A 14616-nucleotide genomic window follows, 5' to 3' on the forward strand; every position below is an offset into this window, starting at 1 on the left:
CTACCAGTGAACTTAAATTAGCTCACGCAGACATTAACATTAGCTTCACAGGAAACACTTGCATATGAACAACCACCTAATGGGCTATATGCACGCATAAGTTCCGCATTTGACGCAAGGATGCTCGTCCATTTCAGGTTGTGGAGATTTAAGCGGAGGAGAACCAAGGAAAACGGGATTATGGGTCTTCAAAATGTAATGTCCTCCCGTCTTTGAAACGAAACGTACATACGCTTAGATGTAATTTTATATATAGTTATGTTTATTTAATATAATTTTAAAAAGAAGCATAAACACAACGAGGGGTGTCTGTTTTTGTGACTAACGTTTCTTTATTATGACCATGGAGTATAAAATTCAATATAAATTCCCGGTATTGCATTGGACTCTACGATCGGCGGAAGTTATCGAGCATCCTTAATCCTTTACCGGAAATACCGCCGTGCATAGAGCCCATTAAGATGTAGCCTAGCGAAATATTATGCAGATCTCAAACCATATCAATATAACGCAGAAAATCGAAGCCGATTCGATTTTTTTTTCTGACGGACGAAAGTTTCGGAGGAAGTCTGCAAGCGTGATTGACATAATGCGAGGTTGTATTTATTTTTTTAACCATTGAAAATTTCTAATCAACAGAACAACATTGATTGGTTCTTCTACAAATGTAAACAAAAATGTATTCAAAATTACGAAATCCATTAATTCCCATTGACTGTACAAATGATTAACACAGATAGAAAAGGTGACGGTCATATTTGGGCGGTAAACCTCTGAAAAACTGTTTGTGATGTCCCTTTTGTAACTTGTAAGTCGCTTGGATAAAAGCGTCTGTTAAAAATGAACACATAAAAGTCAATAACAAATGCTGCACAGGTCTTTACAAATGTATTATTTAAATTTTAAATAACATATACAGGCTATATCATAGGCTATTTTTACCGGTGTGCTGAGGTTAGTGACGTCTTGGCGAATCCAGCTTTTTTCTTCAGAGAAGAAATCCCAGCCAGCGGTCACGTGACCTCAGACACGGATGACGTCACTCACACAGTTCAGAGTTGAAAGTGGAGGAAAGCTTCAGCATGGCGGCTTTAGTGAAGTGCAGAGTGCTGGTTCAGGCTTTCCGATGTCAAACAAGCATTATTAACGGCGTGTGCAGGTCGGACAGTGTTTTGCATACATTTCTAACCGAGAGGGCGCATTGTGCGCGTCACGTTTTCAACGGAGGTGTCCGACTGCACAGCTCCGAGGTTAAGTCTGGAGATGACCTTATCGTTAGACACCTGGACGGTGAAGACTCAGGTAGACAACCAGATGCAGGCATTGATGATCACAGAGTCTTGTAGGATACGAGTCTAGCTGTCACTCAAAGCCACGCAGACAGTTTCTCCACCGCCTGTCCTTGACAAATGCCCGAGTTTAGGATTTAACCTTACCCCGACATAACATATTTTCAATTAAATGTTCTTAACTTGTTTTGTTTTTATTTTTATATAGCATTTTTTTTCCATAATGCTGTTCATTTTCCTGCAGTTATTTTTGTCTGTCTTCTGCAGTCTAACTGTTCTTGTGTTTAGGGATTGTTGTTTTGGGGATAAATCGCCCTGAATCTAAAAATGCCATCAGCAAGAATCTTGTTACGATGGTGAGTATTTGTAAAAATTTTCTTGTCAAAATGTAATGTAACACAACAGTCAAGTTCGGGAAGTACTCAAGTTCCTCTCATTTTCTCCATTAGGAAATACATTTTGAACAATAACTTATAAACCTTTACAGACAGACCTACTGTGAGCTATGCGCTTGTTCATCTGTAGTATTTGCATACTACAGTCAATAATCAATTCAGTATTTGCTGAAATTCCTGGTTGAAAACTACATTACCCATGATGCTGTACAGAAAATTCCACCAATCAGAAAAGCAACACTGCAAAATAGCTCTTTAGCTCCACCCCTCTCCCATACTCTCTCAAAATACTGACATTTTTGTATATGCATATTTTGCAATACACTTAAAATGTATTGTTTTTATTTTTATACATAGAATCAGCATTGGTAATGGTAGTTTTTTTTTGTTTTGTTTTTTGATTATGCTGTTCACAATGCTTCAAGGGATTGTTGCTCTTTCCCTCACTAAAAACATAAAAGCCACACAGGAATATTAGGCTGCTGTCACTTTAAGACTGAATGCACGGATCCATTACACTGTTACGATTTCTTTCTCGACTGTTTACGATCACTTAAGACATAGCTGACTATGTTTACGAGGATACTTGCCAAGATGGGCATTTTGACATCATTTTGTTTGAATATGTTTGTTCAAACTAGAGGATGTTGAGCTCGGTTCACTATTCTCACTGTCTGAGACGCAGATTTCTAGATGCATGCTTCAGTAACGAGTAATGAATTGAGTTCCCTCTTGCTTCTTGCACTTGAATATTTAAATCAACAAGCATTGTTAAAATTCATAAAAATATTACTGGCCAACTGGTGATTGCCAGTGTTTCTTGAACTTCCCAAAACTCTCATTTGGCACTTGTCGAGTGTTAATTTTAGGCCCTGCTTTAAGTCTTTAATAAAAAATATTTTAAAATATTTTAAAAATAAAAAAAAACACTTCCGGAATCAGCGCCACTGAAAAAGGGACGCCCGCTGTTGTACTATAGAGATCATAGTCAGGTTAGATTCCATGTTGAATTTAACACAGATGAAAATGAGGCTGTGAGGAATAGACATAGTCTTTACAATAGCATGAATTGTATTAAAACATTTGATTTATAAAATTAAAATATTAAAATTAAATAAGTATATATATGAATATGTTGGGCTATGTACATTACTATAGTAAGTAGAATATATCTATAAAAATGTAAATTACTTAATAGTAACTAATTTTAGGTGTTTGTAAAAGGTTGATGCCCTTGAAGTCTTGCAAAGTCCCTCACACAAAGTCCCTCACACAAGGTTGATCATATTTGGGGGTCTCTGGCAAATCTTTATAAAGATTGAAAACCCCTGCCTTGGTGCACATTTACTTTTCCAAAATACGTTTGCGTTAAAATTCTTTTCACTCGAAATCTGTGATTTCATTCTGATGGGACTTGGCAGATTCAGACGGGATTATAATTACAAAGTACGTCTGAAATATGAATTTCTATAACCTCCCCCCGAAAAAAACAGTCCTGTCTGAAGAGGGTTAATGTTGAAATTGTACCAATTCCTAGAACACTGAAGGGCTCGATAGACTAGACTAGAATTTGATTGGATAACAAATAAGAGCGATGGCCTACATAATGTCCCCACTTTTGTGATTTCTTTTTTGCCAGATGTCTGAAGCCGTAGAGTCATTGAAGAAGAACAACAAAGTGCGTACTGTGATTTTATGCAGTCTGGTGCCTGGAGTATTCTGCGCAGGTATGGAGCCATTAAATTGATTAACGCAAGTTGTATGCACATTTTCAGGATTTGTTTTTGGTATGATATTATTGTTGGTTACACAGTCTTAGTTAGATCAACAGAAAATTACAGAAGCCCTGAACTGCAACGTAAAAAATAAAAAATAATAATAATCTAGCATTTCGAGAGTGAAGTCGAAACATTTCGAGAGTGAAGTCGAAACATTTCGAGAGTGAAGTCGAAACATTTCGAGAGTGAAGTCGAAACATTTCGAGAGTGAAGTCGAAACATTTCGAGAGTGAAGTCGAAACATTTCGAGAGTGAAGTCGAAACATTTCGAGAGTGAAGTCGAAACATTTCGAGAGTATAGTCGAAACATTTCGAGAGTATAGTCGAAACATTTCGAGAGTATAGTCGAAACATTTCGAGAGTGAAGTCGAAACATTTCGAGAGTGAAGTCGAAACATTTCGAGAGTATAGTCGAAACATTTCGAGAGTATAGTCGAAACATTTCGAGAGTATAGTCGAAACATTTCGAGAGTATAGTCGAAACATTTCGAGAGTATAGTCGAAACATTTCGAGAGTATAGTCGAAACATTTCGAGAGTGAAGTCGAAACATTTCGAGAGTGAAGTCGAAACATTTCGAGAGTGAAGTCGAAACATTTCGAGAGTGAAGTCGAAACATTTCGAGAGTGAAGTCGAAACATTTCGAGAGTGAAGTCGAAACATTTCGAGAGTATAGTCGAAACATTTCGAGAGTATAGTCGAAACATTTCGAGAGTGAAGTCGAAACATTTCGAGATATTAAGTAGAAACATTTCGAGAGTGAAGTCGAAACATTTCGAGAGTGAAGTCGAAACATTGCGAGAGTGAAGTCGAAACATTGCGAGAGTGAAGTCGAAACATTGCGAGAGTGAAGTCGAAACATTGCGAGAGTGAAGTCGAAACATTGCGAGAGTGAAGTCGAAACATTGCGAGATAGAAGTCGAAACATTTCGAGAGTAAAGTCGAAACATTTCGAGAGTACGAGAAAGTCTTCTCCTGCATACCAAAGTTTGAGAGACTCTTGAACACTAGAAAGAGTACGCAAATGTAGAATCAAACTTAAACTTATGTTTTACTTGATCAGAAGAAAGGTGACCGCAGCTTTGGAACACCTTTGTTTATTTACTAAATCAGGAAACTGGTTAGTCTATTTACATTTAGATTTCTTTCCTTTTATTTTTTTTGTCTATAAATTTAAATTTAAAGTACATTTCCATTGAGTTGTCAGGGAGTCACCGGATCATCTGATTAACTGATCAGTTGTTTTCAGTTGTTTGTGACATGCTTTTATAAATTCATTTCACAGACTCATAACTTAAACTCTCAAAACTCATACAAACTACTCCTTTGTATTCTCCTTTGTAATTTAAACAAAAACAAAAAAAATTTGACAAGGGAATTTTAATTTTAATACACACAATACACACATTTTAGTACACACAAAAGTACCTGTTGTGGTTACATTTCCATTACTTTATTAAAAACTACTTAATTCCATTGCATTAGAAAAAATGGATTTTACAGTATCTTTCACAAATGTGCATTAACACACATTTTTTCGAACAGGTGCAGACTTAAAAGAAAGAGCAAAGATGCACCAGAGTGAAGTAGGACCTTTTGTTACTAAAGCAAGGACACTTATAACAGAGCTTGGTAAGTTAAACTATTATGTTATTATTAATTATAAAGTTATCACAATGAGAAAATTTCATAGGCTGTTACGTTTTGCGTCATTGTGTGTAAAATGTACAGTAACTAACAATAGCAGAGATGGATAGTGTTTGGAAGAATTTGATTAAATGAACAAATTGTTAATTTAGTTTACATCATACACTCTTAATAAAAAGGTTCTTTATTGGGATTGATGGGGTCAGCCAATCAGCATTAGGGGGCGTGTACACTCATGATGGGGGAGGAGAGAGAGAGCCAATCAGCAGTATAGGGCATGTCCACTCATGAGGGGGGAGGAGAGAGTGAGCCAATCAGCAGTAGGGGGCGTGTCCACTCATGATGGGGGAGGGGAGAGAGAGCCAATCAGCAGTAATGGACATGTCCACTCATGATGGGGAGGAGAGAGTGAGCCAATCAGCAGTCGGGGCGTGTCCACTCATGATGGGGGAGGAGAGAGAGCCACTCAACAGCAGAGGGTGTGTCCGCTCATGATGGGGAGGAGAGAGCGAGCCAATCAGCAGTAAGGGGCGTGTCCACTCATGATGGGGAGGAGCGAGCCAATCAGCAGTAGGGGCGTGTCCACTCATGATGGGGGAGGACAGAGAGGGAGCAATCAGCAATGGGGGCGTGTCCACTCATGATGGGGAGGAGAGAGAGTGAGCCAATCAGGAGTAAGGGGCGTGTCCACTCATGATGGGGGAGGACAGAGAGTTATCAATCAGCAGTGGGGGCGTGTCCACTCATAATCGGGGAGGAGAGAGAGTGATCAATCAGCAGTAGGGGGCGTGTCCACTCATGATGGGGGAGGAGAGAGAGTGAGCCAATCATCAGTAAGGGGCGTGTCCACTCATGATGGGAGAGGAGAGAGAGCCAGTCAACAGTAGAGGGTGTGTCCATTCATGATGGGGAGGAGAGAGAGTGAGCCAATCAGCAGTAAGGGGCATGTCCACTCATGATGGGGGAGGAGAGAGAGTGAGCCAATTAGCAAGAGGGGGTGTGTCTACTCATGATGGGGGAGGAGAGAGAGAGACCGCCAATCAGCAGTAGGATGCAAAATTATATGCCTAACGTTACCTGTAATAATTTTTAAACTGAATTTACAGTGAAAAACAAAATCACCAACAAGATTTTATCATTTCAGTAATCACTATAACCCCTTAATCTTGTCTAGGGATGGGACGATAACCGGTTTCACGATAAACCGTGATAAAATGTACTGACGGTTAGTATTATCGTTTAAAATTTAATTATCATTAAAACCGTGTTTGATTATCGTGATTTTAATAACTCACTGAATCCTGTCGGCCAGTCTGACGCAGGCGCGCAGCACACAATATTTTTTTTAATTACTATTCGAGAAGGAATGGTGGAAGGCAGTGACTGTGCTCAGGAGATTTTTCAGCCTTTTAAAAGGACCAAATCTGAGGTGTGGTCATATTTTGGGTTTTACAAAAGTCTTGAGGGAAACTTGATCGAGGAATGGTCACCCTGTCTGCCGAACAAAAAGTCAATGCAATAGAAACACTTCAAATCTGCCGAGTCGTCTTGTGTGATCATCACCCGAACGCAAGGCAAGTTAACTTTGACCTTAATACCAAAACTACGTCTGGGAAACAATTGGGCACGAAATGTTGTTTTGAGTTGAAACATTTTATGTCACTCACTTGAAATAGACGTGAAGCTTCCGCGAAGAAAAGTTCGTAGCAAGTGGATTTGAGCTAAAGACGAACGAACAACTTCAAACAAGACTATTATTAAGAGTGATATTTTAAGGGATAGTAAAGTATAGACACATCACGTATTAAACCGATTTTTTTTTTACCACATAATTACGGGGACATATTGAATTGATAATGAGATTAGCTAATGTTTTAAATCTTACCTATTTATGAATTCATTTTGTAAAACAATCGTCCAGACAAGATATATCTCACCAATATTATCAAACTCTGTAAGCAATAAATCAACTCTGATTTCATTTTTGCAATACAATCAAAAACCAGAGACGCAAGATGGCAAGTTGTATTTGAATGAAACAAGAGCGCGCGTCCGTTGTGATATGGATGTGCGCTGTGTAATAATGCGTTGCTATTGACGACGGGCATTATAAAGAAGCAAATGCCATAGAATAGAATCTTGCTTAAAAAAACTGCATAGAGAGGCTTGTTTTATTTGTTGTTTGTTGATTTTCAATTATAAAACTTGTTGAAATGTTTTCAGTGTGAGCATCAGTTCTTTTTGAGCACTTTCATAAATTTTTAACAAAACCGTGATAATATTGATAATCACGATTATTTTGGACACTATAATCGTGATATGAAATTTTCATACCGTCCCATCCCTAATCTTGTCACATTTGTAATATATGAGTTACTTGGACTATCGTGGAGCTGTTCATGAAAACAGTAATTGTATTTTGGGATGGGCCACCAAAGGAGAAGAGGAGCTAGATAGCAATTAGACATTCGACCTGAATTATCACAGTAACACAAACTGCTTTCACTTATTGATGACATCATACCCTCGGGCGGCAGGCACAGCAGAGTCTGCTGTAGTCGTCGTAACGTGAATGTGGAGGCGAAGGCATCAAGATGGGCTGGGGTGTGATCCTTTTGTGTAGGAGCTGTATTTATGTGTAAAACAGATTTAGCATTGATGAAATGTTTTTCAGGTAATCTTCCCATGCCAACGATTGCAGCTTTAGATGGGGCGGCTCTCGGAGGGGGTCTTGAAATGGCTCTTGCCTGTGACATCAGAGTGGCAGGTACAACATGTTTCTTTTATGGTTTTCCTCGTAAGGTTATATGAACACAACCTGAAGCTGATCACGCAGTGCAACATGAATGTTTTCAGAATAATTATTGCAAAATATTATTGTTGCCACATGCTTCCAATGTGAATCCATGTTAGAGATGTAGAGAGATCCTCAAAGTTAGTCCTGGGGCCAGTTGCATAAACTTAGCCACTATGTTAAGACTGACTTTAAAAAGTTAGGAACAGTCTTGAAGAAAACATTTGATGACTAGTTTATGCAACCGGCCACTGATTTAACTACACTAGTTATGTTTAAAGCTCCACTGGAAATCAGGAGTAGTCAGGGTCTAATTTGTGGTAAATGTGAACAACCCAAAATGATTTAAGGGTTTTATAAATTAATGAATTCATCTTGGTTCACTCATGAGAATATTTTTAGAGATATAGTTCACCCAAAAATTATTTATGAAGTTAAAATTATTTATGAGTTATATGTAAGGGTTAATGCCCGACGAGGTGTCCATTGTCAGGTTTTAATGGACGACGGCGAGGCGTAAACCGGCCGACGCGCAGCGGAGGACGGTTGCCTCCGCCGAAGTCCATTAAAACCTGACAATGGACACCTCGGAGGGCATTAACCCGCTTATACCATGGTCACTTGCCAAATAAAACATTAGTTTATATTTTAATTAGGCTAAATCTAGTTTTTACAAATAATAACTTGCCTTGCCTGCCTGACTGTTTATTTAGCAACCGGAGATATAGTCCGCTTAGCTCGTATCCCTTCAGGTTCACAAAGGCATTTTTTTTCATGAAACACAAAGGTAGGCATAGTTTTTTTTTTTTATTACACATTAATCAAACAACAATAAGAAAACAATTAGCTCTGATCTCCAGCGATTTGCGCTTAACGTTATAGAGGGCAATAAATTAATCAGATCAAAGAGAGGGTCATTTGCCTCAGGCTCCTTAGGCTTGAAACGCTGTAACGTTCAGCCTTCTCCTGCCTTGGTTGTCTGGACAGCTGCGTAAAACTCCCGCAGGGTCTCATTCAGGGGTGCGTTTCCCGAAAGCATCGTTATCCAACTATGGTCGCAAGTTACGTCGTTACCAATAGAGTTCAATGGAGCAGAGCAGCAGCGGTGTAATTTTCTCCGTTTTATTTACATTTTTTCTTTCTTCAGCAGCATACCAGTCGTCAAAGTTGCCATATTCTCCATAAATGTTAAAAGAAATAGCACGAAGTCGCTCATTGTTGTATTAGGCTATAATATCTAACGTTAGATGATAGAGCATGTGACTGCCTGTTGCTATGGTTACTCACAGCCGTTGTAGGCAGCGCATTTATTTATTCATTTCGAATGGTAAACAGGCAGTTTCACCAGAACTACTTTACTAGGTGTCCTCTATCACTTTTTAACGGACACCCTGCAGCCAATCAGAATCGAGTATTCACCCAGACCATGGTATAATACAAAATAATGACACTGAATAGTGTACGAGATTTGAAACAAAAAAAGCACATCCGCCTTAAAAGGAATCCATTCGACTCATGTGGGTTAATAAAGGCCTTCTGAAGCAAAGCCATGCGTTTTTGTTAGAAAAATATCCATATTTATAACTTTTTAAACTATAATCACTGGCTTCCGGTAACAGCCGTACACAAGTCTATTTCCGGCTGAAGAGTTACCTCTTACCTGATGAGTGACCTGACCTGACTATTCAATGCCATTACAAACCTGGGCAGAGCCAGGATATTTTGTAATATAACCCCGATTGTAGAAGAAAAGAAGAAAGTAATATACACCTAGGTTGGCAAATTTTTGGGTGATCTATTCCCAAGTCCCCCTGTAGTCAATAATATTATTCCTTAAAACTCAACTTTGAGTTTTTCCTTGAAAAATTCATCAGGCCTTAAAATATCTTGAATGTAACTCTACACCCTTGCCTCATTTAGTATACGCGGTTCTATGAATATGCAACTGAGCCCTGCCTCCACTCACTCACTCAGCTCAGAGATCCACTGGTTGACAATCACATTTTGATCTGATTGGTTACAAGGTAGTGTGTGACGTCAGAAACACCAGCGATTTCAAACCATGGTTTTGAGACTGTCTTTGGTTCACTGCAGTTTTTATCACAAAATACTCAGCAATGCTGTCGACTTATGGATGTACACTTGGTTTGTCTTAAAGCACACTAAAAACACCACATAGACATATAAACAACATTTAAAAGCTTTATTTTCACCACAGGGGGACATTAAATGAATTTGCATTTCTTCATTATGCTGTCAGTTAGTTAGCAGATGTATTCTTTCATATGTTCTCTTCACACACCCAGATTTAGATAGAAATGATGCGATAACAAGTCTCCTGCAATGATCAATTCACACCATATGGACCATATGCACACAAGGCACCTTCTTTTCATTTGTGGCTATTTTAGTAACTTTATTGGTGTAATGTGACTCAAACTTGCCATGCTGTAAAAAAAAAAAAATTAATGCCTTTAAGTGTTTTTTGTATTATTATTTCTCAGTATTTCTCTGTAGAGTGTGTGTTCCCATGGCAATGCTTTGCTAGCAATTTGCTCTACCAGTTCCATCTACAGGAACATATCACTTAGGTAAATTTAAAGCAATTTGTCAAAGTAATTTTGTAATTTTTTTAGGGCCCAAGCCTTGAAAAGGTGAAGGCCCTGTTGTTTTCCTTAGGATTATTATTAGGGCCCAAGCCTTGAAAAGGCGAAGGCCCTATTGTTTTGCTTTTTGTGTGTGTGTGTGTGTGTGTGTGTGTTTTTTTTCTAACGACTTTTCGGGCACTTTTGGGGCCCTTAATGTGCTCTAAAGCTCTAGAAACTTTGCACACGGGTCAGAACCCGCGGCCATCAGGGCCAGGCTGAAGCTGGTACCCGGGCATGGCAGGGTGGCTCGACAGCATCCCCTGGAATGGGGGCTTGGTCCATAAATCAAACACGTTTGCATGTAATAATATGAAACTCGGTACACCTATAGATCTCATTGGTTCATATATCCTTCATACTCTTACTTTTTACCCCAGGAAGTCAGCTATTTAGGGTTGTTTGGAAAACGCATTCAATGGAATTTGAAATACTCCTCCTAGAGTATTCCAACAAATGCCATCAAACTCAGTCAGCGTGAAGTCAAGATTTTTTTGATATCTTGAACAGTTTGGCCGTGGCGAGGAAACAAAATTATGGCGTGAAATTGAGAAACAGGAAGTGTGTTGTAACTTCTTTATACATTAACTGATCTTGTTGAAACTTCACCAGTGTGTTTGATGTAAGAGGCTGATCACATGGATGTGACTATTGTGAGTCAAAGTTATAGCACCACCAACTGGCAGCAGGAAGTGTGATTTTAAAGAAAATGCTTTAAAATCACCCTCTTATTTTTACCGGATTTGTAGGGCCCTATAAAATCCGTTTTATTTTTTCCCAAATTCTGTTTTATTTTTTCCCAAATTCCGTTTTTTCCGTTTTAATTTTTGGGAATTCAGTTGTTTTTTTTACCCTTTACTGTTATTTTAGTTGTAAAAAGAGCTTTTAATGTGGCTTTTAATGTTAATGATTAAATTGTGATTGTACACAAATAGAATAGGCATTTACTCTTAAAATGACAAATACTGCATGATGCAACATAACACTGCACTCTAAGTACTTCAAGTAACAACAAAATATGGTTATGAGCTTTAAACTGTCCTGTAAAAATAAATTATATTAGTTTATATAAGTTAAAATAAAAGTCACACTCTAGCTGCGTCGTAATGTGCATACTATCCATCCTAAATAGTATGTGACATTAGTAACTGTCAATACTATTTCGGGCATAGTGTGCACATTGGGACGCAGCTTCTGTCTCTAGCGCGCACTGTCGAGCGCTCTCTCGGACACACTCGGTCTCTCTCGCGCGCTCTTTCGGACACACTCGGTCTCTCGCATGCTCTCTCGGACACACTCGGTCTCTCTCATGCGCACTGTCGAGCGCTCTCTCGGACACACTCGGTCTCTCTCGCGTGCTCTCTCGGACACACTCGGCCTCTCTCGCGTGCTCTCTCGGACACACTCGGTCTCTCTCGCGCGCACTGTTGAGCGTGCGGTCTCGTCTCTCTCGTGCGCTCTCGACTCGGACACACACACTCGGTCCGGCACCTCATAGACATGCGTGCACGGAGGGGACTTTGTGTGTGTGTGCGTGTGTGCGTGTGTGCGACGAGTTTCTGAACTTTTTCGCAGACGAAAGCAGAGCCGTGGAGAGCCGCTTCGCCATTCTTTCAGTGGAAACGCGGCTATTGTTTTGATGCCGTCATGAGCTGAAATGACGAGAGGGGTTGTGTCGACCAGATTTGCTTCCCCGTCTCTCTGCATTTTCCCCAGACATACGTTCTTCTCCCACACAAAAACCGAATTTCATTCCAAATATGTAAAATTCCGCTAAATTCCGCGTTAACACTAGATTCCGCGTTAATTGGCCAATTCCGCGATTCCGTCCGCGATTCCGTGATTGCGGAAATTATAGGGCCCTAGATTTGCTTCAAACTTTGTGTATAATGCAAACACACGGCAGATGTAGACCTGTGAAAAGATTATTGATATCTTTGATACTGTTGCTGTGGCAACGCATCAAACTTTGATATTCTTGTTTGATGCTTTTGAGACTCTTAACATGCTTGAAATTGCATGAAACTTGACAGACACATTGCATTTATTATCCAGTAGATGTGCAAAGTTTCAGAAACGGGGGTAGTGAGGGCTTAATTGGGGGATTAGTTTTCTCTACAGTAACAAAACTCAGTACGTATATTGTACTCATCAAGCCGGACAACTTTTAATTTACAGTGATTAGCTCTGACCAACAGAAAGTCGGATATTTTGGTTTGAATATGGTCATTCATGGTCATGAATATTGTAATATCTGCAGGGCACCCCTAGTCTAGTCTTATTAAATGTATGCTTCATCTTTCATTTTTAATTTGTAAATTTGATAAATAAATTCAATTATTTAGAATAATATGACACTATAGAGCTGTTACCCTAGATACTGAAATGCATTACATAATGTTATGAGATCAATTAAATCATTAATTAAAACAATTTTAATTAGAGTCAATTAAAAATCGTTGGAAAGAACGATACTTTTAAACATAACCCTAAACCACCATAAGTTGTCGGCAGGCGAACGTCTTAATGATCCTGAATGAATTTAAAACGAATGTGCTATATTTCAAACGAATGTGCTATAGTTCAGATCATATGTTTGTTTGTTTTTCTTAAAATTTGAACTAACACTAACTTTATTCTCAGCTTAATTATAAATAATGTATTTCTGTATAAATAAAAACTTTTCTTTTTTAATCAAAGTAGAGTGTGTAACTGAAAAATGAAGAGATTAGGGCTCTGTTCGAGGACAAGAAATTAAAACCAATGCAATATGAAGAATGCTCAAATGATGGCACCCACAGACTGTTTTTAAATGAGTTGGATAAATATTTTTTGCTTTTAAACTCTGTGTGTGTGTGTTAGAGAGATTTTGGTTGGGTGATAAGAGACAAAAGCGCAAGGTTGTGTTTTATTGCGAGTGTACACAAATATAAGGCCTTTGCACTTTGAATAATATCTAATATCTAGTTTTTATGTCTCCGTTCACACACACACACACGCATTTTTGTTCTAATCAGATCAGGCAAGTAATATTCTGTCTTGTCCCTTAAAAAAAGAAATATAAGTATATTTTGTATATATATACTGTGTATATATATATATATATATATATATATATATATAATTTATCCAAAATGAAAACAATACGAAACTTCATGTTTTTATTTGGAGACAGTACTGTTAGTACTTGTGTTATTTTATGAGATATTGTACAGTATGTAATACATAAACCTTACTTTTTAAAAGTTGTCACTATTTGCTTGGTTTTAAATGTATGCCTTCTGAAAGCATTCATATTTATCAGGGTTTTTTTTTGATGCTCACTAGACATTTATCTCATTTGAAAAAGCATATGCTAACTGGTTCTCCGCACTTTACCTGTTTTTCAGCTGCCTCTGCTAAGATGGGATTAGTTGAAACTAAATTGGCCATCATCCCCGGCGCTGGTAAGTTTCTCTCTCTGTGTTTTTATTTGTAATGTTTTCAGTATTTGCTTCTGACTTCTGAAAGTAAATTATTTTGAAAGTAATTATATATATATATGACTTCTGCTGCAAATTATTCATTTACTTTTTTAATTATTTTTTGGGGGCTTTTTAATTAATTTTTCCTGGTTCCTAATCAGTGGTTCCTAATTTAGTGTTGGAGTCTCCCCCCAAAAGATTAACATCCGACCTGCGTGAAGTTGGCCCCCCACCCAACGCAAAACGTCGTCAAAATATGCTCAATCGTTTGTGCTCCGTTTGTGCTGGTTTGTGCTGTAAAAAGTTTCGTTTGTGCTGCTTTGGTTTTTTAGATATTAAAATAATATTTTTAGGTCATTCTGAGGTCACTCAGCCCCCCCACATGATCAAAATTCACCCAAAATAGTCTCGTTCGTTTGTGCTTCGTTTGTGCTGGATTGTACCGGTAAAATTTTCGTTTGTGCTGCGTCGGGTTTTAAAATAACAGACTTTGAATTATAGGCGATGACGTCATCAGCCCCCGCATGCTCCAAATTAATCCAAAATAGTCTCGTTCGTTTGTGCTCCGTTTGTGCTGTTTTGTGCTGTAAAAAGTTTCGTTTGAA

At 38.5% G+C, this 14616-nt stretch overlaps 1 protein-coding gene across 1 annotated transcript in view; it reads left to right on the forward strand.

Moving 5' to 3' along the window:
- Window positions 1–1030: 1030 nt before the first annotated feature.
- auh (AU RNA binding methylglutaconyl-CoA hydratase) overlaps window positions 1031–14616 on the forward strand; it is a 40924-nt gene continuing 27338 nt past the window's right edge. Inside the window, exons 1-6 of the mRNA XM_039677991.2 lie at window positions 1031–1302; window positions 1578–1645; window positions 3324–3411; window positions 5007–5093; window positions 7783–7875; window positions 13937–13993. Of these exons, the coding sequence (XP_039533925.1) occupies window positions 1083–1302; window positions 1578–1645; window positions 3324–3411; window positions 5007–5093; window positions 7783–7875; window positions 13937–13993 (613 nt within the window). The 5' untranslated portion in view covers window positions 1031–1082. The remainder of the gene's footprint in view (window positions 1303–1577; window positions 1646–3323; window positions 3412–5006; window positions 5094–7782; window positions 7876–13936; window positions 13994–14616) is intronic.

Source organism: Pimephales promelas, chromosome 23 (genome assembly GCF_988280905.1).
Source record: "Pimephales promelas chromosome 23, fPimPro1.hap1.1, whole genome shotgun sequence".
NCBI lineage: Eukaryota > Metazoa > Chordata > Actinopteri > Cypriniformes > Leuciscidae > Pimephales > Pimephales promelas.